This window comes from Dermochelys coriacea, chromosome 12 (assembly GCF_009764565.3).
Source record: "Dermochelys coriacea isolate rDerCor1 chromosome 12, rDerCor1.pri.v4, whole genome shotgun sequence".
In the NCBI taxonomy this organism is placed as follows: domain Eukaryota; kingdom Metazoa; phylum Chordata; order Testudines; family Dermochelyidae; genus Dermochelys; species Dermochelys coriacea.
In genome coordinates, this window is record NC_050079.1 from 33,061,809 (window position 1) to 33,086,814 (window position 25,006).

The window sequence follows — 25,006 nt, forward strand, 5'->3', positions numbered from 1 at the left end:
GGAGAAGTTTGTTTGGCTTGAGATACTTCAGTATGACACGTTTATATTGAATATTTTTTTGTAATGATTATAAACTGAATCCTGTGTACTGTACACTATTGGACCTAACCTGCTATTTTATAAGTACATTTCTTTTAACTAAAATTCAACAGAATTGAAAGTGTTTGTGTAATATTAAGCTATTATTACTCTTAAGAGTCTGTTTTAATCCATGATCGAAACTAAGACCTGTCTACAATCCCCATAAGAAGGGAAAGACTACTTATAAAAGCATAATCCACAAAAGATGAATGAAAGTTCCATATCTCAAGTATTATTATCTTCAGCAATTCCTCAGCAGATTTAATGTCCCTAAATATACTTTCTTTCTATAATGAACTAACATGTTAAAACATTAAGGTTGCAAAGTCAAGCACTCAAAAGTTAGGAAATGCCAGAATTAAGGTTACCCGTGCAACTTTAATTTGGCTCCCTTGTGTGTATACACTGTAATTTTTAATTAGTTGATCACATACTATTTTTACCACAGAACCCCTGCCTCATTCAATGTGCAGGATGGATGGCACTCTCTTAAGGAGGAACTATTTATTTTGTTTCCTCCTTGTTCAGTGAGTGAGCCCATTCCTTATTTACTGCACACTGACAAGCTGTAGGTTTTTCTTTTGACAGTGAGTGAGGAATTAGTCTTCTGACCTCCAACCATCATACAGAATGATCACTTGCTTTGAAATCAGCATTTTCTGTTCTAAGTCCTTAACTTGCACAATGCTAATAAAGGATTTTTTTCTTTGATGGATTATTTAGTTACAGGTGTATACACAATGTATACATGGTGCTTCTGAAGCATCTGGCACTGGCCACTGTAGAGAGACAGGATACTGGGCTAGATGGACCATGGGGCTGACCCAGTATGGCCGTTCTTATGTTCTTATGTAAATGTTTACCATTACATTATAACAGGATAGATAAGTGAAAACAATGCAAATAACATCCCATTAGTTTTCATGAAGTTTAAATACCCAATACACTCTTGTACATCTAACCATTACTTTGATCTATACTAATACACAAGTGAATTGACCTGAATACACTCTAGCATGACCTGGTCTGTCACCATCACAGTAGAGTCTTCCACATTCAATGCCCGTTTTGGTTGGCATGTCCTACGGTCATTGTTTAAGTAGGACTCCTAGTACTCACCTCCAAGCAGACAGACAACTGCTTGTTAGTCCCCAAGTCTACTTCTCTGGGATTCTATATTGGCAAAAGAACTGAGGAATGGTTGGGCTGACTCTGCCCTTTGTCTTCTCTGGTAGGGGTGCAGCACAAGTGTGACCTCAGGAATCTGATGTCACACACGATGCCCATGTTCATCAAGAGTGGAATCCATGTGGCTAACACATCTTGAAGAACCACAGTTACTGTAGAGAAAATAATATTTATGTATCTAACTCAGTTTTCTCACACACATCTGATTTTCATATAACATTTATTTTTAGCCACAAGGAGAGGAGGTGAAGAATAAAATGAGTAGCTTTAATACTTTCCTCCTTTCATTTAGAGAAGTCTGTTTTCCTGTTTGATATAATGGGAAGACATATTTTCAAAGTATGTTGTTTTTTTTAAAATAGAGTAATGTTGTACATATAATTTATTAGCCATACATGTTAAGTGGATTAAAATAAATATTTTGAAATGGGGTATTTCTGTTAATGCCTGAAGGAAAAACTTTGCTGTCAATTTCTAAATTTTTATAACCCTCAGGAATGTTCTGAGCCTGGATCATTATGTAGTTAGTTAAAAGGATTTCACTAGTCATATGAGATCAAAATGAACATATATTCAGTGTATCTCTTCACAGACTTAAGATTTTTTTAAAGGTTGCTTTTGCTGTGCAAATACATAATTGGAAGAGGAAAATGAAAAGGTCCTTAATCCTGCGTCTACAGATCCTTATATTTGCATAAAGATTATATTGTAGGGCTGTATAATCCAGAGTTATGGATATGACAGGGCCAATGAGAAATGTGAGAGAAAGTTGGAAAGAATAGTTTTTGTATTTGCAGCATTTATACAGTCTTCCAAGAACTCTCTACCTTTTTATCATCCGTTTACATAATATACTACATGATAGAGAGATATATCATGTAGTATATCTTATGTAAGCTATACTTTAAAGGTATGTGAGATTAGGTATTTTTTAATTATTACTTTTCTTACCAATACTATGTTTGGGAGTTAGAGGTTAAGAGGGAGGAATCAAAGCTGAATCTGGCACAAAAGCATAGGAATGGATCTGGATTAATGAAGGGATGGGATGGCTTAAGAATCCTGAAAACAACTCTCCTGTGTGCTTGTAAATTGATCAAATTGATAGATATTGATGTATAAAAAATTCAGCTATGATATTTCAAAATTATCTGATTACAGATGGAAAGAGAAATGACCTACTGTAGTTTAATCAACCCAAATTCGTGCATAGCAGGCAAAAGAGGCAAAGAGATGTGTGAATGGTGATCTCAGAGAGAGAAAATGAAGGTTTAGGAAGTGAAGGTGGGGAAGTAGTAGTAGACAAATTATAGATAGTCTTTATGGTGAAGGGAGGTTTAAATCCTGCCATGTCATTTGTCTCAGTGCTCTTCTGCTTCATAAATCTGCACACACTTACCAATGCACAGGGCCATGTGTGTTCCATAATTCCATGGCTGTGTAATTTGTCAGGATATTCACCCTTTGCCATAGAACAGCATTCATAATCTCAATTTTAAGTGCTTTTAAATTTGAGTTTTTAACCCTTATGGCTGTTGAGATATATTTGAAATGGAGTGTTGTCTTTCTGAGTCTGTAAAGAGCCACGAAAGACAAAATCAGAGACCTGTAAGTCTAGAAGGGACCTAGAAAAGTCATCTAGCCCAATGCCTTCTATTTGAGGCAGGGTTAATTATGAATAGTCCATCCCTAACAGATGTTTGTATAACCTGTTCTTAAACACCTCCAATGATGGGGTATTTGGGGGGTGTTGCAAAGAGGTAGCCATTGCTGGGGGGGGAATTAGCTGGCTTAAGGGGGGAGCCCTAGCTGTTGCTGCCAAAGGAACACTGCAGGGCTCCTGCTTCCCACCATTCCCTTATTTCCTTCTCTTCCCTACCCCTTCCCTTGTCCGTATCCTCTTCTCTTCCCCCTGCCCTATCCCATCCCCCTTCCTTCGCTACTGCCTCTTTCCCTCATCTCACTCTACTTTCCCCACATTCCCCCACACCCTTTGCCCTGTCCCATTGTACAGAAAACAGGATAGTAACCATACAGGTTGCCAAGCACACAGTGAAGCGGAAGGTGACTGGCCCTAGGACCCAGGAGGCAATGTCCAGCTGCAGAGGCAGTAAGCATCCAGGGGAAGAAGCAGCTCTGGACCACCCCCTCTGCTCCTGCAATGCCCCTCTCCAAACTACACCCAGGGACCCTCGCCCTGATCTTGTGCTGCCCTATTTTTGTGCCCCCGCCTGCTCTGTATGCTGGGTGGCTGCCCCTCTCACCCCTCCCTAGTTATGGCCCTGGTTTTGATGTTACATTGTGCTATCCTTTAATGCTGCAACCACTGGTTGATGCTATCTAGTTAGCTCATGTAACAATTTCTATCCCCCATTGCCCTCATGGTGTCATGGTTTCTTAACCTCACATCATCAATTTCCTCACCCTCTAATCATGATTTGATCCCTCATCATCTATTGCAAAATGACAATGATCTTTGCACTCCTGTCAGCGTGCTGCCTTGCAGTGTGGTAATGTTTTGACCTCGTCTCAACCTGGGGCCAGGTGATGTTAGGGCACCGTACTGGGTAAGTGACCCACGGAGTAAGGATTAGGGTTGCCAGGTGTCCAGTTTTTGACTGGAACACCCAGTCAAAAAGGGCTCCTGGCGGCTCTGGTCAGCATCACTGACCGAGTGTTTAAAAGTACAGTCAGCAATGCAGATGGGATAAGGCAGGCTCCCTACCTGCCATGGCTCTACACAGCTCTGGGAAGCAGTGGCATGTCCCCCGGCCGGCTCCTACACATAGGGGCAGCTGGGGGTGCGGTACACTGCCCTGCCCCAAGTGCCAGCTCCTCAGCTCCCACTGACCAAGAACCACAGCCACTAGGAGCTGTGGGGGTGGCACCTGTGGATGGGGCACAGCCTGGCAGAGCTGCCTGGCTGCACCTCTGTGGAGGAGTGGGGGGGGGATATGCTGCTGCTTCCTGGTGCTGTCTGAGGTAAGCGCTGCCCCCACCCTGCACCCCTCATCCCCTTCTGTGCCTCAAACCCCTGCCCCAGCCCTGATCCCCCTCACACCCTTTGAACTCCTCAATCCCAGCCTGGAGTCCCCTCCAGCGCCCTAAACCCCTCATCTCTAGCCCCAACCCAGAGCCCACATCCCTCCCCCCTGTGCCCCAACACTCTGCCCCAGCCCGGATCTCCCCTCCCGCCCTCCGAACCCCTGGGTCCCAGCCTCCCCCCAGAGCCCGCAGGCCGAGCTGGAGCCCTCGCTCTCCCCCACCCTGAGGAGAGGGACGGTTCTTCGGGAACGAGGCGAAGCGGGCGAGCCCCGCGGGAGACGGAAAACCGAAGATTGGCCGATGCCGGGCGGAGCGAAAGACTATCTGTGGGCGGAGCCAGGCCCGAGGGGCGTGACAGCGCCGAGTCTGGTCGCTGCTTATGAATATTCAAATCACAAGATGACTAATGCTGAGCTGCCTCCGTCGCCCCCCCGGAAGCGCCGCCGCTGCTGCTGCTGCTGCTAGGCCGGTTTGTTTGTAAGTGGCCGAAAACAACATGGCGGCGCCAGGTGCGGCAGAGCGCGCACGGCGCGGAGAGGGGCCGGGGTGGCCCCGGGCTTCGGCCCCTGACACGGAGCGTCCTGTCCCCCGGGAGCTCGTGCGGCCGTCGGTGACGGAGCTGTCCCGGGCCGTGCGGACCAACATTCTGTGCACGGTGCCCGGCTGCGGCAAGGTCCTGCCCAACAGCCCGGCCCTGAGCATGCACCTGAGCAAGGCCCACCGGGTCCAGGTACTGACCCTCCCCGGCCCTGGCTCTGGCTACAATCCTCCCCTTCCCTCCCCTCCCCTCCCCTGCCCTGCCCTGGGCATGGCCCAGTGGGTCCGGTACTGACCCTCCCCTGTGCTGAGTGCGCACCTGGGCATAGCCCAGTGGCTCTGGGTACCGCCCTGCCCTGAGCAAGGCCCACCGGGTCCAGCCCCCCTTGTGTCTGGGTACAATCCTCCCCTGCCCTGGGCATGGCCCAGTGGGTCCGGGTACTGACCCTCCCCGGCCCTGGCTCTGGCTACAATCCTCCCCTGCCCTGGGCATGGCCCAGCGGGTCCGGGTACTGACCCTCCCCTGTCCTGAGTGCGCAACTGGGCATAGCCCAGCTGGTCCCGGTACCGCCTCACCCCTACTCTCAGCGTGCACCTAGTCATGATCCAGTGTGTTCTGGTACTGACCCTCACCTGTCCTGAATGTGCACCTGAGCAAGACCCACCTCCCTTAGCCCACTGGGTCCAGGTACCGAAACCCTCATATTCCCCAGCAAGGCTCAGCTGTTTCAGATACTGACCCTTTCCCAGCCTAGCTGATTTGGGTACCTAACTTTTCATATCCTTTCCCCCACCACCAAGCACCTGAACAAGGTACAGTGGATCCAGAGATCAACACATCCCTGGCTACCTGGGTCTGGGTACCAAAGCTCCCCTACCCTTATCATGTACCTGAGCAAGGCGCACGAGGCCCATGTACCAAGCCCCTCATATTCTCTACCTCCAGCCCTGAGTGTGCACATGAGCAAGCCTGAGCAGGTCTAGGTACTGACCCCCAGCCCATTGGGTCTGGATATTGGGAACCCCCCCTGCCCTGAGCATGTTCCTGAGCAAGACCGTCCAGGTCCAGGTGCTGAACCCCATACTTTGCCCGTTCCGGAGCACGCAGCTGAACAAGTCTCACCAGGCCCTCCCCTTCACCCTTTAAAAATCCCCTAACCCTGGTCCAAGGAAGGCCCCAATATTGAGCCTCCCTCTGACAAATGCATGTCCCAAAAACCTTCCTGGCCTTTAGCATACACCTGAGCAAGGCCATGGAGTCAAACTCCCCCATGCCATATTCTCCCCACTCCCCAGCCCAGCACTGCATGATGTAAACAAGTATAGATCCACATACCCCTTCCTGCTTGCCCCCATTATTCCTCACCCCTTGAGATCTTGGTCGTGAGCATGTCCAGCTGTTCAGAGGCACCAACTTTCCACTTTCCCTGGGGGTGCTTGACCCCTGCTCCACCCCAGGCTCTGCCCCCACTCCACCCCTTCCCCCAAGGCCCTGCCCCATCTCTTCCCACTCTCATTCTGCACCATCCTGAGTATACCCTGTTCCTTCCTCTCCTCCCCCGCAGTTGCAGCTGATTGTGGTGGGCAGGAGGCACTGATCAGCAGGGTCTGCCAGGGCGCGGGAGGCGCCAGGGGAGAGGAGCTGAACACCCACTATTTTTTTTCCCCATGGGTGCTCCAGCCCTGGAGCACCCATGGAGTCAGCACCTATGCTGCTCTTGGTATGTACCTAAGACAATTGATTCCAAGTATCAAACTCCTTGAGTCTGTTCTTGAGTTAGATCCACTTGGTCCTGATATTGACTGCCACCTTTGGTGCCCACAGCCCTGATCATACATGAAAGTAATACACACCAGGTCTACATACTGACCGATGCTCCCAACCTGACCCCAAGCATGTACTTGAGCATTGACTGCCTACCATTTGTCCAGCACTACATCTGTGTCCCCTGGGTCCTTCTTGCCTTCTGATTTGTCTAACAACATCTAGATGGGGAGCTCGCATTCCCAGTTTTGAAGCCCTCTGCAAGGGATAGTTAGCATTCTTTAGAAACAGTAAACTGTCCAATTGTTTCTAAAGCCACTGTTGTTCAAAGGGTACTGTAAAGATTTATATAGGTCTTGATGGGCTGTTCTAGATTAGTGTATCATGTTTATTCTATTACAATGGAAAGAGTGATGCATTTTCTAGCAACAGCTTTTTTGTTTAAAACACTCTTCAGTGTGAAATATATAAACTTGTTTAACAGTATATGCGTACTTAGTGTTTGGTTTGTCTCTGTGTAGTATTTGTGTGTGATATCTTTTAATATTTTTCAATTTTTTTTAATATAACAGATACTGTTAAGAGTAGCTTGGGTTTTTTCTTTCTAAAGATCATTCATCCTTTTATTCATTTTTTGTATTGCTGTGGCACCTGGAGACCCTGGCCATATGGTGCTACAGGAATACAAACGTATAGTTCTCCAGGCACCTCATATTTTCTCAGGGAAATATTTTTTTTTATTATTGGTCGACATGGCCTATGTGGATCTTGGCTCAAAAACAGTTGGAAGGAATTGAGTGGCATTAGCTGATGCGTCCTGTGGTTAAGAGACACAAGGGATACATAAGGGTTTGTGCACAGTTTCAGCAGACATTCTTCTAAACATTCTGAGCTTGTGCTCTGAGGGGCACGCAGCACTCCTGGATCCACGCGGCCCATCATTTTGAACCACAGTTAATGCAGTATTTAACTGTTGTGTTCCAAGTTTGCAATCAAGGAAGAAAATACAATGCATTCTTTCCCCACGTAAACTGCTGTAATAGCTCTCAGAACTGTTACCACATTGCCATGTACGCTCATGAGATTCCTTGAACTCAGCTTTTCATTTGGTAATAGCTCAGACTAGTATGGGAACACTGTGTGGCTCAGACACAGTGTCTATGGAGATGAGAGGTTTCAGAGTAGCAGCCGTGTTAGTCTGTATTCGCAAAAAGAAAAGGAGTACTTGTGGCACCTTAGAGACTAACAAATTTATTAGAGCATAAGCTTTCGTGAGCTACAGCTCACTTCATCGGATGCGGAGATGAGATTTTTGGAGATAAACTGTCATTAGAATCTGTATCTGGTCGTGACTGATTGAATGATACTTTAGAGCAGAGATGGGAAACTATGGCCCGTGGGCCACATCCGGCCTGCGGGACCATCCTGCCCAGCCCTTGAGCCTCCCCGGCCAGGAGCTAGTCCCCAACCCCTCCCTCGCTGTCCCTCCACCGCAGCCTCGCCACGCTGCCAGCGTGGGAGGGGGCGGGGGAGAGCGGGAAGGGAGGTTCACTGCAGCCTCAGGGGAGCAGGCAGGAGCTGCGGGTGGCGGGAGCATGGCGAACGCGGGTGGCGGGCTCAGGAGGAGCATCAGGTGGCCGCGCAGCCGGCTGGAGAGAAGCGGCGGGAAACCAGCTGCACGGCTGCCCCTGCTCCTCCTGAGCCCTCTGCCCATGTTCACAGGGCTATATTCTGAAAGGGGCTTTGGGGGGTTCGATAGGGGGTGGGGTCCCGGGGAGCCTGTCTGGAGACGTGGGTGTGGATAGGGGGCAGGGGGCAGGGGGGGGTTGGATGGGGGTGGGATCCCAGGGGGCGGTTAGGGGTAGGGAATCCCAGTAGGGGGGGCCCTCCATACAGTTTTGGAACCCCGATGTGGCCCTCAGGGCAAAAAGTTTTCCCACCCCTGCTTTAGAGCTACATACAGATAGTCCCAACTATGGAAACTTTTTACCAATGTATGTAGAGCTGTCTCTTCCATATTCAGCATTGTTTTACAGCTTACCTCTCTTACTAAACCCTTTTAGCAGTAAAGTCCTGATTGCTAAATAAGTGCCTAAAAAAGCAGATAGTCACCTAGTGGAATTATCAAAAGCACCCTAGAGAGTCAGTGATAGCTAGGTGTCTAGGCACTTATGAGAATTCTGCTAAGTGACTATCTGCTTCTTTAGGCACCTACTTTAGGCATATATCAGGGGTTCTCAAACTTCATTGCACCACGACCCCCTTCTGACAACAAAATTTACTACACGACCCCAGGAGGGGGTACTGAAGCCTGAGCACACCCGAGACCCACTGATTTGGCTGGGGAGATCAAAGCCAAAACCCAAGCCCCACTGTCCTGGGTAGGGGGGCCAAAGACGAATCCCAAGCCCCACTGCCCCGGGCAAGGGGGGTCAAAGCCAAAGCCCCTCCACCATTGGCTGAAGTCCTCGTGCTTTGGCCCTGGGCGGTTGGGCTTGGGCCCCAGCAAATCTAATGCCAGTCTTGGCGACCCCATTAAAATGGGGTTGTGACCCGCTTTGGGGTCCTGACCCACAGTTTGAGAACCGATGTACTATATCTTTACAAAATAAATAATCTGACCCTTAGTAGCGTGGTGGTGGTGGTGGATTGTGGTGTAACAAGAGAATGATCTTGGAACTTAGTGGTTTTTAATTTTCTCTGACTGCACTTTATTTTGATACTTTCAGGGAGTCAAAGGAAAAGAGGTGAAAGTAAAAACTTTGTCCCAAAATTCCACAAAACGTTTAATTACAAAGTTCAAAAATCCATCAGGTTCTCTTTTGGTGAAATGACATAGTTGACCATCTTATTTATTAGATTCTTTGTACTTAATTGTATGGACTTATAGCATTAGTAAAACTCACTTGCAACAACATGTCTTTTACTAGATACCAGGTTTGAATGCTTAGAAACATAAGTTGCTTGACAAAGTTGTATAGCATTGATTGTGTTCCATTCATTGAGGACATAACTTATCTTGGTTTGGCAGCTGTTAATGCTTCATTCACTTTGACAAAAAGGAGCTCATTAATGTGGTATCTGTTTATTCCTGTTTGTGGGATTTGCCTCACGTTATGCTGCAGGAACTTTCTGGGAAACCATGCCTGTTGAAGCTGCATGAGCACCCTTCACACTTAAGATGTTTGAAGCAGAAGTTATAAAAATGTTGTGCAGTCTCAAACTACCTCAGTTTGTGCATTTCTGTGGTCAGGTGCAGGGACCTTCCCTCTGTTCCAAGGGTGATTTCTTGGGGTCTTTTTAATCCAAAACTCAATTTCTTGTGTTGCACTGTATTTTAATTGGGCTCAGTGTTAAATAGCTTTCACTGTTGTACTGGCAGGTTTTTATTTTGGCCCGAAGGTTCTCTGGCTATTACCAAAATGTCTATCAGGGCTCTGGGGTCTCAGGTAAAAAGGGTGTATTTAAGCAGTGTGTGATGTGTCCCTCTATGTTCTGGAGACAGATGTGGGTATCTGCTATTCTGCATGGGGTTGTAAACCATTACTTGGATTGCTGCTCTATTGCAGGGCCTTCACACCTTGAGCTTGCACTGATAAGCAGCAGAGGCTCTGTGCCTTCATCAGGGAGGCCTTATGGGTCTGGTCCCTGGATCCAACATCAGATTAGCAGTCTCCCCCTGTGAAAAGAGGCATCAGATCAAGTCAAATTTAATTTCACATTGAAGTAGTTGGTACCAGAGAGAGATCTCCAGGGTTGTAGTGCCTGGAATTTCGCTCCCCAGCCAGTTCCAGGATCTGGAGGGACATAAGAGGTGCTATTTTTGTCTTTATGCTTCCCAGCAGCACTGTGTTTTGCTTGGATACAGCTGAGAATTTTAGCCCAAAATTCCTTCTTAGCTAGTAACCTGCTACTATCCCTAAGTGTCCACGCTCAGGTGGCTGAAATGTGGAAAGCAGAATAATTTGGTTGAGACTGAAGGAATCTTCCTTGGTGAGGGAGATGTCTCTTCCAGAGACAACTAAGCAGAATCTGTCCCTATTGGTATTCTGGTTCTGTAGTATATTGCTGTGAACATCTAGTCTGCATACAACCACACACAAACAGTTTATTAAGTGGCACATGGAATTCTAGTTCTTTAGTTTTATTTGCTTCAGCAACTTTGATGGCAGTGTGATTGTTCCAGGCAAATATAAACTGTAAAGTAGAAATCTTACTGGTTGGAAATGCCAATCATAATGCAATTCTGAAAATTAAAACCACATTGTATTGGAACACTGTAAATATTTAGTGAAATGCAGTATGGAGGCTGGAGCTTTAGATCTTCATTTTGGACTCTGAAAAGTTAAGAAATAGCAGGTGTAAATTGTTTAGATTCTGAAAGTATTTCCTCTATGCTGGGGAGAATTTAATATTTGAAGTAAAATAATAGTATACTGCTCTAGGATCATCAGTTGTGATTCCTGGAGAGTTCTGCTGGTACAGTTACAAAATAGTATCTGAACAGATAAGCAACTCCATTTGGGCTGAGTAATCTACCAGTTCACTTAACAAAGAGTTTTTAGCTAGAATGTCAAGGCTGGTAAACTAAATGTTGGGCGAAGTTTAATCTGTATTCTGAACACTGTATTAATAATACAGGCTCATTTGCCAACTTTTAATAAACATGTACTTTTTCAGGATGGAAAAATAAATGCATCAATAAGAAAGGGTTTGAAAACTACACAGAAATTCTACTGCTGTCCTATTGAAGGCTGCCCTAGAGGACCAAACAGACCATTTTCCCAATTTTCACTTGTAAAACAGGTATTTATTTTTTTTCTGGACTACTTTTCTTTGAGTAACAGTATAAGAGGAATCTGGGGACAACATGGGCTAAATCTTCAAGAGTGTTTATACCTTCCTGTATCCAAACTCATGTGCCAGACATCCCAATGTGTATACTCAAGTTGCAGAGCAAGTGTGTGGAGAAACCCCAGTCTGTGTGCAGATGGTAGTTTGCACATCCACTTTGGAAGACTTGGGCCTTTGTGTCTGTTAGTCACTGGCATGTTCTCATTTAAAAAAAAAAAAACCTGATAAAAAATGAACGTTAGAAAAGATCATTCATATAAGATTTTTCTAAAGAGCTGACTTATGGCTAACATTTTTTCTATAAATGTCCAATTATAACAAAAAAAAGTCTAAGGGCAATTAGCTGGATTTAAATTATTAGCCATCTTAAATAGATAAGAAATAAGGCTAACTCCTGTACTTTTGTCTCAGGATTTGATGTCTTTACACAGTTGACTTTCTGTTGCATGTTCATCAGGATTATTTCTTGCTAAGAAAATGTCACTTATGCATTCTTTATGAAAAGTGTTACATTCTATTGAAAACCCAACTGCCAACATTTGTGACTCGTCTTCAGTGTCAGTCAGCTGCATGATCCAGCATGGCAGTGATGTGGTCTAGTGGCTAGAGCTGAGGGCCATAAATAAAGAGTTCTATTTACTTGCTCTGGGAACTTGGACAACTCACTTAGCCTCTCCTCTTTGTTCCAGTTCTTTATTGAAAGAAAGAGTGTGCCTCTCGCAAGATGGGTATTTTGATGATTTAACTAATGTTAATAAACAGCAAGATCCTTGAATGAGGGGCACTGTGGGCTTGATCCTGTGCCCACTGAAGTCAATAGCAAACCTACCATTGATGTCAATGGTACAGGAGGCCCAGTAAGTGTTAAGTGGCAGTAGTTAATCTATAGCTAAAAGCTGTGGGGAATTGACGACATAAAATTAATGATCAAGTGTATGAGATTGCCAACAAGTTCATTCTCTGGTATTGTATGAAGACTTACTCCCAAGTAAAACAATGAAAATCAATTAGCAGATCAATGACGGTGTAAAATCATAGTTATTTGTACAAAAAACAGTACTTCAAATAATGAAAACTAATTTAAGCAACTTTTCATTGTTTACTTTTTGCCCTCATCTCAACCTGGACAGTGAAACTAGACTTCTCTTCATTCTGTAGTTCTCATGACTCTAGAATAGTATTGTATAGTTTGTGCCTTGAGCAGTGCAAGAAAATGTTTAAATCTTTTTTTTCTGTGAAAAGCCTAAATATTTCTATTGAATTCTTAAAACTGTTTCTGATTAAGGATAGTTTTCTTACTCTTCTCCAAGACTAGCGTATCTCCTAAATTATTTTGCATGTGCTAACACTGTATCTGTTTTGTAAATTAATGACCTCTTAACCAATTATTTTGTACTGCTAACTTGTCTAACTTTCACTGTGAATTTTAGCACTTTATGAAAATGCATGCTGAAAAGAAGCACAAATGTGATAAATGTAGCAACTCGTATGGCACGGAATGGGACTTGAAACGACATATAGAAGACTGTGGCAAGACTTTCCAGTGTACTTGTGGGTGCCCTTATGCCAGCAGAACAGCATTACTTTCTCATGTTTACAGAACTGGCCATGAGATCCCTGCAGAGCACAGGTAACAGTGAAGCTATTGTTGATTAAGTGGTTTAATTTATTGTATATTAAGTATTATGGCATCTTCCTACACATGCCTCATAATTAACTCCTTTCGGTTGATGGGAGGTGGGCCTGTCTCCTACCTATATGCAGTTAACTCCCACTAACACTAATGCAGTTTGCTGCTTCTTCCTTCCATTGCTTACCGCAGTTCTAGATCCATTGATGGCAATGGGAATTGAGTGTCCAGTACTATGTAAGATCAAGCTTCTAGTGTCTAGCACAAGAAGTGTTACCAGCTGTGGTCCTCTTATTGCTGGTGACATTTATTGCATTTGTTGTTAGAACTACTAGTGATTCTCATTGGAACTGTGCATCCTGCAGTCCTATCAAAGTAGAAAGGGAATGCTCTTGGACGGGGAATGTGCACACCCCGTGTAGTTCTGTAGCCTGAATTAAGCAATGTTAATTAAATATTTTTACTCTTAACACTTATACAGCACCATATGTGTCAGTTGCTTTCATTAGTAAGACAACAAGATAAGCATCAAAAATTGCCATCTATAAAATGTGTATAAATCTTCCTAGTAGTGTGCATGAATGAAGCAATCTATTTACTGAATCCTACTATATCTTGTCTTGCAGAGTGAGATGCTGCAAGATTATACTTGTGCATTGTATGCAAGGGATAGAAAACCTAGGCTCCAATTGTCTATAAGACTGTAACTACCTACTTTGGAAAAGTCTTTGAACATTTTCTTAAACACCACAACCCAAAATGCTGAGAGGTTACTCTTTTAGCATTTTCTTCATTCTCTTCCTTATTAAAGGGAAAAAGTCATGGTCAGGATTGGTTTTCCTGCCAATGCAGACCTACAGAAGGATTTAACTTTTATCTCCATTCCCACAAGGTCTAGTGCCATGATTGAAAGAGTTGGGAGGGAGGATTTTGTTGTTGGTCTCTAAACTGTGAGATAAATTCTGAATGTGTAATTTTTACAGGGATCCACCTAGTAAGAAAAGGAAAATGTGCACTGTGGTTTCCAATCAGCACTTGGCAGAGAAAGCGAGTGAAGCATTCATCAATGCACGCATCAGTAGTACTTGCACTCAGGAATTGGAATCGTCTGAGATGAAACTAATGGCCTCCTTTGAAGGCTCCTGCAGTTCTAATATCAGTAAGCAAACGCTCTCACAGCCAAAGTGTACACCGAAAATGCTTTTGCCAAAGCCCAAAGTAGCTCTGGTTAAACTTCCAGTAATGCAGTTTGCTCACTTACCTATTTTTGTTTCAGCAACAGATTCCTCTGTCAAACCTGTTGTGGTGACTGTTGATAATCAAGGCTCTGTTATGAGTACTGTTCACTTATTACCTCAGTCTATAGGAATTCTGATACCAGCATTAGAGGCTGAAGCACTTGTATTTAAAGACACTGTGCCTATTTCAAAAACGGCAAATTCTGGTGATGTTGAACCGATTAGCAACAGTGTCCAAGTCAATTTGAGTAAGGTAACCTCAAATAATACAGTACAAGAGCTGGGGAGCATGTGTCACAAGAATAAAATCTCTTCAATAAATGTACAAACTGACTTATCTTACATTTCACAGAACTTTGTGCCATCTGCAGCCTGGACTCCTGATTCTTCTGTATCCTCTTGCTCTCAGACAGACCTGACATTCAGTTCACAGGTTTCGCTACCGGTTAGTGTTCAGACTCAGACACTGTTGCCCAGTTCTAAACTGACTTCATCCATAGCTGCCCAGACTGATGCTTTTGCTCAGGCTTGTTTCCAGTCATCTGGTGTATCTAGAGAGACTCAAACCAATAGAACACAGAATTCTATTGAAGGGAGAATACAAATGGACCAGGCTGTAATGTGCAATGACATTTTTGCCAGTGTTCATTCAGTTTACAATGTTTCAACCCAGATTGGGCTCGCAGAAAACAATTTAATGGCTGCAAACATGGATCAAGGATTGCTACAAAGAAGTAACTGCAAGACCCTGAATCAGGATACAATAAAAACTGAATCCATTATCAACTTCAATACACAGACTAATATACTGCCACAGCAAAATATGACAGATAATCAAACCCAGACAATGGACTTACTAAGTGATCTGGAAAACATCTTTTCAGGTAATATGTCTGGCCAGACATTGGATAATCGTGGTCTTTTGTCTGACACTAGCTCTGGTGCTGATACACATCTGCCATCTGGCCCTACACAGAGCACAGGAATAGACTTTGACATTGAAGAGTTCTTTTCAGCTTCCAATATTCAAACCCAAACTGAGGAGAGTGAACTTGGTAATCTGAACTCTGAGCCGGTCTTGGAATCTCTGGACATTGAAACACAGACTGACTTATTTTTTTCGGACAGTGCCACTCAATCCTATAGCTGCAGAGGAAATTCTAACTTTTTAGGTTTGGAAATGTTTGATACCGAGACACAGACAGACTTAAATTCCTTCTTAGACAGTAGCACCCATTTGCCTTTGGGAAGTATTTTGAAGCAGTCCAGCTTCTCCATGAGCACTGACTCGTCTGATAATGAAACGCAGACAGAAATACCCTCTGCTGCTAAACATACAGCTAGTCAAAATATAGAAAATAAAGTCCAGCTGAATAGTGCTGAAACACAGACTATGGATAGCTGCTTTGAGACCCTTGGAAGCCTATTCCTTACCAGCAATGAGACACAGACAGCTATGGATGACTTTCTTCTGGCTGACTTGGCCTGGAATACAATGGAGTCACAGTTCAGTTCAGTAGAAACACAGACCTGTGCAGAATTGTGTTCCTTTGTTTGTCAGAAGTTTGGAACAAGCCATTGAGTGCTACTTAATAAAATTGTTTTTCTTGCAGTTTGAAACTAAGTTATTGGGGTGGAGAGCGGGAGAAGGGACTGACCAAGTTATCTACGTTGAATGTAGTTGCCCGTATGCCGATGGTCTAAAAAAACCTTTTCATGCATAAGGTACTTCAGCTATTGTATATGTAACTTAAACATAGAATATGTGTACATGTTTGTAACCTGTTAATGTAAGTTTGAACTTTAAAGTGAATGTTCTCATGGTGCCTGCCGTTGTTGATCTGTGTTACAAAGCTATATCAACATGTCCATTGAACCTCAGTTCAGGCTTTTATATTTGTCTATACCTATATATTTCTGGCTCAGACCTAGGCCTACTTCTGCATCAAGACAGTAAGCCTATCTAATTCTGACACATCTCGCTCACCAAAAAAGCCCTTATTGGCATAAGCTGCTTTTTTGTTTTTTAAAGTCTTAAATTTGACAAGATTATAATATGGCAAGGTTTACCAGTCCTATACAAAAATAGATGTTGAGGAATGTATTTAGTAGATGTAGTTTCCAATAAGTTGTCCCAAAAAATGAACCTGTAACACAAATTTGCTGATTATTACATATATAATTTAAAGTGCAACTAATGTGGGTAGCGACACTTCTGCAGCCCCTCATGCCCCTGGCTTCACTGTAAAGCATTCCCCTTCAGCAGTTACCTGTTAAAAGCTGATGATACTCAGAAAAGCATGGTGATTTTCTTCATCTACTGTCATCTCCTATCTGGTCAGTTACAACAGTCATCTATTTCAATGGAGAGGCAGTTACTCTGATGTGACTTTCTGCTCTGTGAGCCAGTCTTCAGCCTTGCATCACTTTTTTCCCCATCTTTTAGTATTTCTGAGGTTACTAACTTTTTTGTATTTTCTTGTAACTTTATTTCAGGAGCATCCAGTTCTGCCTTGAAGGTCAGTCTGGAAGGCTGGTTGCAGCTGTGCCTTGCCTTAGAGCACCTGTGTGTGCCATCCAGAAATATTTGGAACAGATTCCATGCTCCCCTGTCTCCAGTTTATGGAAAAGGAATAGCTCTGAAGATCAGCGTGTAAAAGGCACAGTCCTCTATCTGTGCTGGTAGGAGACTCAAAGTGCGACTGGTTTGGTGCAGCCAGAGTGATGGTGGCAGTTGCAGATGGAATTTGAGGTTCCATTGGTGTTTGAAGCACTGCAGTGAGGTCACAATGCCTCAACACACTAGCGAGATCTGTTGTCTTAGTGTGTTGTCAGAGCTTGGCACACTAGAGTAATTTGTAATGTTGGGGCCTAGATTGCCTTACCATTTCATCAGAGTATGGTGAACTTGCAGGGCACTGACAGCACCATTGATCTATCAGGGCTTGCTGCGCCATTGGAGTTTGATGCACTAGCAGATAATCTTGGATCACATCAGTGCTGGGTGCTACAGTGATACTCTCCCAACACAGGCACATCTTATTCCTACTCGTTCCTGTTCCTACTTCCAATAGGCTGGGTCAGTGCTATTTGGTGGTGGCTCAAAACAGAGGCTTGGTGTATTTCTGGTTAGCATGCCAGTCGGTATCTTTGAGGGGACTTGGAGCATTGGCCTGTTTGTGTACAAACATACCAGGCATCGACAGTATGGAGTAACTTATATGATGTACAGGTGCATTGCCCAGCTGTTCCCCTGCTGCACTAGGCAGATGTTCACCCACAGCACTAGTGCCGAGGAAGTGAGTTTGAGGTGGTGGTGGTTGGTACACCGTAGCGCCTTCTTTATGGGGGAGTTTTTTATGGTGGTGGCTTGAATTGCTTTGCCTCAGAGCATTTCAGACCTCCTTTACCCAACCCCAACTTCTGCATGATCGCTTGTTGTAATAGACAAAAAAGTTGTGATGGGGATAGCTTAGTATGATGTGCAGTGGATGTATTGCATACCTGAGCTCCCAGGCACACCAATTTCTATGCCGCTGCAGCCCATTCTTCAGACCAGTGTTTCATAGTTGCATTTTGGGGCACTGCTGTAGTGTGCCAATCAGTAAGGCATTGTCTGTACCTATCTTGGAGCATTGGACAGATGAGAAAGTCAGATACATAGACATCAGTATATCGGGGGCCACTCCCAGGCATAAGATCAACTTCTTGGAGAGGTTTGCCCATCTGTGTCTGCCTTTGAGAAGATAAGGTTTGGGCTTTGCCCTAAAGCACCCAGCTTGAGCTGTCCAGTGGCCTTGAGTCCTGCAGTCTTCATAAACTGAGAGGAAGTGTGAGACATGGTGTTCTAACTGGGAGTATTTGCCAGTAGGTGGCAGGTACCAGTTAAGACCATAGTGAAACTTGAATTTTGATTTTTGCAATAGTATTCTGGTACTTGTGATTGGATGTACCACAAGACATGATTTCAATGGGCCTGAAGTCCAGGGAAGAACAAATACATAATTCATATAGACAAATGATGAAGACTGAGCTTGTCTCCCTTAACTGTGGTCACCAGACCTTCATTCAAATTCCATTAAGTCAAAGTATGCAGCTTCCTGTGCTGTCCAATTGGTAATTGCCTTTAGGTAGCCACATTCTCTACTTGTAGATGTATTTGGGATGCATGTTGGCTATATGAGCTCATTGCAGTTTCTGGTCTCTTCTTTGGTTGCCTGGGGGCATGTTTACTAATCTAGGGTCATGACTGAACTCAAGAGTTTTGGCTTCTCTCTCAAACTTTAGTAAAACTCCTCAATGTTGTGTGTTGCCTCTCACTAAGCTGATGTATGTCCAGTTACTTTATTGACTAGAGGAGTAACACTTTTGGCTGCAGCAGAAAGAAAGAGGCTGGATTAAGCACTCAGCATATCCCTGCAAGTATATTCTTAGTTGGTCATTTTAAAGGTCATGCACAGATCCCAGAGCAACTCCTTAGCACATTTTGTTCACTGGTGGTAATAAGGATCCAAGATCCTGCTTTCAATTTTGCAAAGGCAAAGGAACACTTGCTTACCCACAGGAAGCGGGGAGGTATTGGGTATATGTCTGACACTAACCAGTCGCTCATCTGTGTAGAAGTTTTTGTTTCTGGAGTCCTGATGGAGGTGATCTATAGCCTGTCCTTTCTGGGCACAGCTCCCAGCCCAAAACTGAGAATGTTTCCCTCTTTACTATGTAGGACTTAACCAATGTGCTAGATGGAGGTGACTGTTCTGTTGCAGGATATTCCTTTGTCAAATCAGTCTTTTCTTGGGAAGGCTTTTGACTTTTCCTGCTTTCTTAAACGTGCTATTATCAAGCCAACAGACTCAGCTGATGGGCATCTCTGCCCCTGCTTGAAATTGTGTAATGCAAACAACAAATCCTTCTACATACCTGCCTTGCAATGCATGCCCTATGCTGCTTGTCACCTGTTTAATATCTCCCTGACATTCTCAGACGTGGGAGTGTCATGGAAGTCTCCACAATCCTGAGTGTACTAAACTGCCTTTTGCTATTCTAGCTCTCCATGATTTGGTGAGTCTGCTGCTTTGTGGAAATTCCCCTCAAATTTCTTTCCTCTAGAAGCAGGAGCCCAGTCACCGTGGTATGTTGAGAGAAGAGAAAATTACTTGCATGTAATTCTGATTCTCTGAAGATATTGTATGACTGACTGGATTCCTTCTCGTCTATCCAATTCTTTTGAGAGACAGATAAAGTATGGCTGGATGAATCTATCCTATCTTTTACTATTTGTAGCAATGTTTATGCTTTGGTTTTAAGAGTTACTTCCCACTGGCTTACTGTAGAACTAGAGAATGCATTTCTTAGTGCATAGATGGCTGTGGCTATCCAACTGATGCACTGATTATATTGACATCTCAAAGTGGAAGTTAGATAAATAAGTTCTCATAGGTAATTGCTTCAATCTCTTGCTCAAAAAGAACTAGCAACTGGAGAACAAGCAGAGGTGTACAGAGGTGGAACATACCACCTGCTGTGGAAGAGATGATAATGTGGGGACTCGGCAGCCCTGCACAACTTGACATTTTGGAAGTTCAGGCTTTGTTCCAGAAGCCCAAAACTCAAGAGTGGAGATCAATTTCTGTGATGTGTTCGGAGTGTGGAATTACAGCAGGTAAGTTTCCCACTACTAGCCCCCTAAGTACTACTAGCCACCTCACAGGCTCGTGATGCCGAGCTGCAGGTTATCCTTTCTTTGGTTTAAGCCTAAACCTTTTTTACAAAGGGGTGAATTGTGCATGCACTGTTACCAGTGACTATGGCCTAAAGGAAACCAGCAGCATTTTTCAGTAGAAATGATTTTACACTGCTGGTTCCCATGAACAGTTGTCTTATTTCAGTTCTCTAAAATATGCAGTTACAGAGCACAGTAATACGACAGGGCTTTGATGCTGAATTTGGCCCCATTTCTCCCAGCCCCCACAGGATTAACATTTGAGTATTACCTTAAATGAGTATGGTATTATCACAATTTGAATTTGTTAAATAAAATCCAGTGGCATGAAAACAATTTAACAGTAAATATACCTTGTTTTGATGGACATGGGTCACTTTTGACTGAAGGTAACTCTGGGACTAAACAAATGTGATGTGTTCATTCTGATTGAAGAAAATTATTTACATTGGAAATTATGAAAATGGGGCTGTGGAAAATTCCTTACACGAAAAGAATGGATTCCACATCATTAAGATATCCCTAGTTCTGAATTTATTAACACTTGTAATAGACGAGAGAGAGAGAGAGAGAGAGAGGTCACAACCAAATTTGGCCCTATTGTGCTAGGCACTGAACAAATGCATTAAAACTTGATTTGAAATCTTCAGTTAATATTTTTCTCTTCCAAACTAATTTTTTTTCTTTTTTCAATTTCAATTTTTCTTGCATTGCCCTTCCAACATAATTTGCACTACCTTAAGTGTGTCAGTCAGCAAGATTGATTTTATGCAGGATTCTTTCCCAGTATTATTAACAGTGACTTAGATGTTTCACTACCCTTTGGCTGGCTGGTGAATAAAGGGAGGCTTTGTTTTTGGTACCCAAAATAGCCAATGGTTTCCCCATAGCCTTGCCACACAGACTTTTTTTCCAAATAGTCATACTTGCACATCCTGCTTTATCCCAATTTCTCACCCTTGCAACTATTGGATCTCATAATTCTTGTGTTAGACCACTCTGAATTCCACTCAAATGGGCTGTGATTGGTCACCTAATCATGCATCCCATGACCTGTTTGTTTGTGGGGAAAACTTGAATGTAGGATTTGCCACTATGAATCAGCCAACTGGTTAATCAAATCCAGTATTCTACTGCTGGCAGTGCTTATTACCTGATCTTTCAAAGGAAGATGAAAAACCCTAAAATGCTCTAGGGCCTGATCCAAAGCCATTGGAATAGATAGTATCTCTGTTGCTCTCAGTGGGCTTTTGGATCAGACCTTTAGAAAACCATACAATACTTTCGGCCAGAGATGAATTCTTCCCTGCTCTGTCACAATCATTTTACTGTGCCCTGAAGCATGAGTTAAGATGAAGGTGCTCTACTTTCCTTGGCTGGCTGTAAATAAAGTTGAATGTTATCTTGTCTGTCTAAAGCATCCAGTTTTTCAAAGGGTGGTAAAAGCAATCCAGAGACAAATCTATATTGTCTCTTGGATACATCCACATAACCCTCATGGCATGCAGATTTACTGAGAGAAACACCAAGGGCAAAACATTTAAATGGAGGAGTAATGCAACTGTGGACACTTCTAACTTATGTGCATTAGAGATTTGGGTGCTTTTATTGTAAATAGGGTATTTACAAAAAAACTGGCTTTAGCTTCTGAAAGAATACTGACACTTGTATGCAAATTAAACATGTTGCACTTTCATTCATTAACACAAAGGAGACGTAAACAAAAGTGCACTTTTCAGGGCACAGTCCCTTTCTTATATTCTGCAAAATATAAGCAAAAAGACAGCTGAAAAACTAGATATGTCAAACTTAACAATGAGTTGCCTTGCTTTTTTATTGGTATCACTATATATTGGTAAAAGTTTACGTTAAGCCCTGATAACAGAGAGGAGGCATGTTTGTTTATACTGTGGAGATATGCAGGCATCCATTTATGTGTATACACTTGTAAATACTTATTTGAGCTATTATTTGATAGCATGAAAAAACACTGTTTAAATTGCAGGGAAGTTTTTGTTTCCTCAGCCTGACAGAATCAGGATATTGGCAGTCTAGGATAATATATGGAATTCTCTTAAACATACATGTACATTTTATGTACACAAAGCGAAGTAGCTAGTGTGTAGAAACTCTTCTCTTCGATGTTATCTGAAATCCTAAAGCAGCATAAAGCATTTATATTCAGTTAAGAGTTAAACAGCTTAAAGAAACTAAGACTGTAGAACTGGTCATGCTGAACTTGTTCAAGCTATAAACCATTCCAGATCCACATCTGTTTTTTCCCAATTTACTTTTTCATAAATTTCCCTTGAAAATGTTATCTCCAAGTACACATATGCCATGCCTTTTTTAAGTCTAAATTCTGCTGTTACTCATGTGTACATATAAATTACCTTTCAGAGTAGCAGCCGTGTTAGTCTGTATCCGCAAAAAGAAAAGGAGAACTTGTGGCACCTTAGAGACTAACAAATTTATTTGAGCATAAGGTAATAGAGCATGTTTCTAACTTAACAAAATGACTATGTTCTGCTATCTTAGGTCCTGGTCCTGCCAATATTTGGTACATTTTTAACGTTAAGCATGTGAATAATGTAATTTATTTCAGTGGTACTGCTCACATTCTTAACTTTTAAGTGCATATGTGTTGGAAAGGTTAAAAGGTTATCTAATATAAAGTTACGGGTGTAGAATGTACTTGAATAAAGCATGGATGTGCATAATATGGGTATGCTTTGTTCGCTCAATGTAAATCATTCTTCATTTGCTAAAGAAATATCTGGTGCTGAAATTACAACACTGAAGTCAACCAAATTATGTTTAAATGATCTTTTATCATGAAAGTTGTGCAGAGTAATGCTCTAGTTTCCTTCACTTTAATCTAATTTGGGGATGCTCTTTGTCATTTTGACAACACAATCTGCACGTGAAGATTTCCGTTGTTCCAAATAAACATACTCCAAAATGTCAGTTTTGAGGTGGGCCTTTGTAGTCTCACTTTGATTTGTTTAAAAATGCTGCTGTGCTTGTGTTTCAACAAACCTACTGCAAACAGGCTCTCGTTCCTAATGCTCTCTTTAAACCTAGGTGGTAAATATCCAGGGGAAGGGAGTATGATAGTGACCATGCACTTTTTCTGAATGCATGGTGCAAATTTGCAGGAATTTCAGTGGTTCTCAAAAGCTCTGAAGCTTTTTTTTTTTTAAACCAGTTGATGTGAATTAAAGTCTACATGCTTGAACGGCAAACAAGTCAGTGGAAGGATTTGCCAGCCTACAGCTAGCAGGAGTACTATTATTAAAATTCCTTTGCTATGCAATGAATAGACTCAAAGGGCCAGATTATTCAACTCTGTATTGACCTGCATTCAGGTTGATGCAAAGTTTGTCTGTTTTGTGTGTGCATAACTCTTCCAGTTCACTAAAAACTAGGGTAGTGGACATCCCCAAATGAGTTTTCTGCTACTTAAAAAAAAAACAAAAACTGCTGAGCAGTTTCTGATTTATACAGTCCCATAAATGATCCTTTATTCTGCCTTTTAGATGGAAAACATTAGATAACTTCAGAAGCTGCTGATGCAATACATCGAGTGGATTAGTAAATTTCAAACAGTGGTCTCCATTTTGGAATGTGCAGTTTTGCCAATGCATGTTTCAAGCACTCACTTGGCTGCAGAGCATACCATGCTCTACATATATTTGCAAGAGCACATATGGAAGGGGTAGGCTATGAGCCATGTTTTCAACAGGCCTTATTTTCATTTTAACCACTTATTAGAATTTAGCCACTGATTATGTTTCACTTGCATTTAAAATTATTTGGAATGGATAAGTACAAAACTCCATGGATGAGTCTGTTCCAAAGCATATTGAAGTAGCTAGATTTGTCAACCACATTTGAAATATCAGAAGTCTGTTTCATCCCCTCACTGTATGAAGTTTGAGCTTCTAGTAGGGTGACCAGATAGCAAGTGTGAAAAATCAGGATGCAGGGGGGTGGTCGGCATTTATAGAAGAAAAAGCCCCAAATATCAGGGCTATCCTTATAAAATCAGGACATGTGGTCACCCTAGCTTCTAGTGGACAAACTTCAGTTTCAGAAGGATGGTCCTATTTGACTTTTGCCATTTTAGCCAATTCTAATAAACAGCCAGAAGCAAGTGAGTTTTTTGTTCTATATAAAATTTACAAGTGGCAATCCCAAAGAAGAAACATCTTAATAGTTGTAAAACTGTTTAGTATAATGCATGCAAAAAGAACCTGTGCCAAAAGTTTTTTTTTTGCATTTGTCTCGTTACCTTCTAAAGTTGTACTGTTAGATACATAAAGCTACAAGTAAATTATTCATAAGTGTTACAATGCTTTTCACCAATGAAGAATTTCAGTAATCTTGTAAATGATGCATAATACATTGGAGTAAAGTTAATTTCAATCTGATATTTGTCTTGTATTTATTGTACGACTCTGCCTAAATTGGTAATGGAAAGTACATGCTGTTTGGGAAATCAGTAGAGTATCACTTATAAGAGCTATAAAAGAAATGAAAAATGGTGGTTGTTTTTGAAAGAAGACAGTTCTATATGGTATTCCACATCCTTCAGCCTCTGGTGAAGAAGAAACAGTTATGATATTGTACATACAAATCGAGCTGCATTGGAATAATTGGATGCTGGTTTGGACCACTTGTTCTCTTTTTCTCTCACATGCCCAATGCAAGTTTTCCACTAACTTAGTACTTTTGGGGGGGTAAAACAGTCTAATTTCTACTCTTGCCTCAATATTCTGTACCAATATCCTGCCTAAGTCCCCACTTAGAGCACTAAGAACAAATGAAAGTAAATGTTCAACTGTTTTGCTCTAGTACAGATGCTGTACGCAGGGCTGTGAGATGTATGTGAAACCTTTGCCTACACAGATGGCCCTAATGGGGTCAGATCTTGCTCTGACATG

At 42.8% G+C, this 25,006-nt stretch overlaps 1 protein-coding gene across 3 annotated transcripts; it reads left to right on the top strand.

Annotated features, from left to right (window-relative positions):
• Positions 1–4,710: 4,710 nt before the first annotated feature.
• Positions 4,711–24,493, top strand: ATMIN (ATM interactor). Of its 3 annotated transcripts, XR_006275219.1 has the most exons (5): positions 4,739–5,044; positions 11,297–11,422; positions 12,901–13,100; positions 14,084–18,454; positions 19,386–24,493. XR_006275219.1 is itself a non-coding variant. In XM_038368169.2 (4 exons), the coding sequence occupies exons 1-4, from the start codon at positions 4,811–4,813 to the stop codon at positions 15,918–15,920; spliced, it is 2,397 nt and encodes a 798-aa protein (XP_038224097.1). In that variant the 5' UTR covers positions 4,711–4,810; the 3' UTR covers positions 15,921–24,493. The 3 variants fall into 3 exon arrangements, 2 of the variants coding, with proteins under 2 accessions (XP_038224097.1, XP_038224099.1); XM_038368169.2 differs by having other exon boundaries at positions 4,711–5,044; positions 14,084–24,493; XM_038368171.2 differs by lacking the exon at positions 4,739–5,044 and adding an exon at positions 5,204–5,228 and having other exon boundaries at positions 11,294–11,422; positions 14,084–24,493.
• The last annotated feature ends 513 nt before the right edge of the window (positions 24,494–25,006 follow it).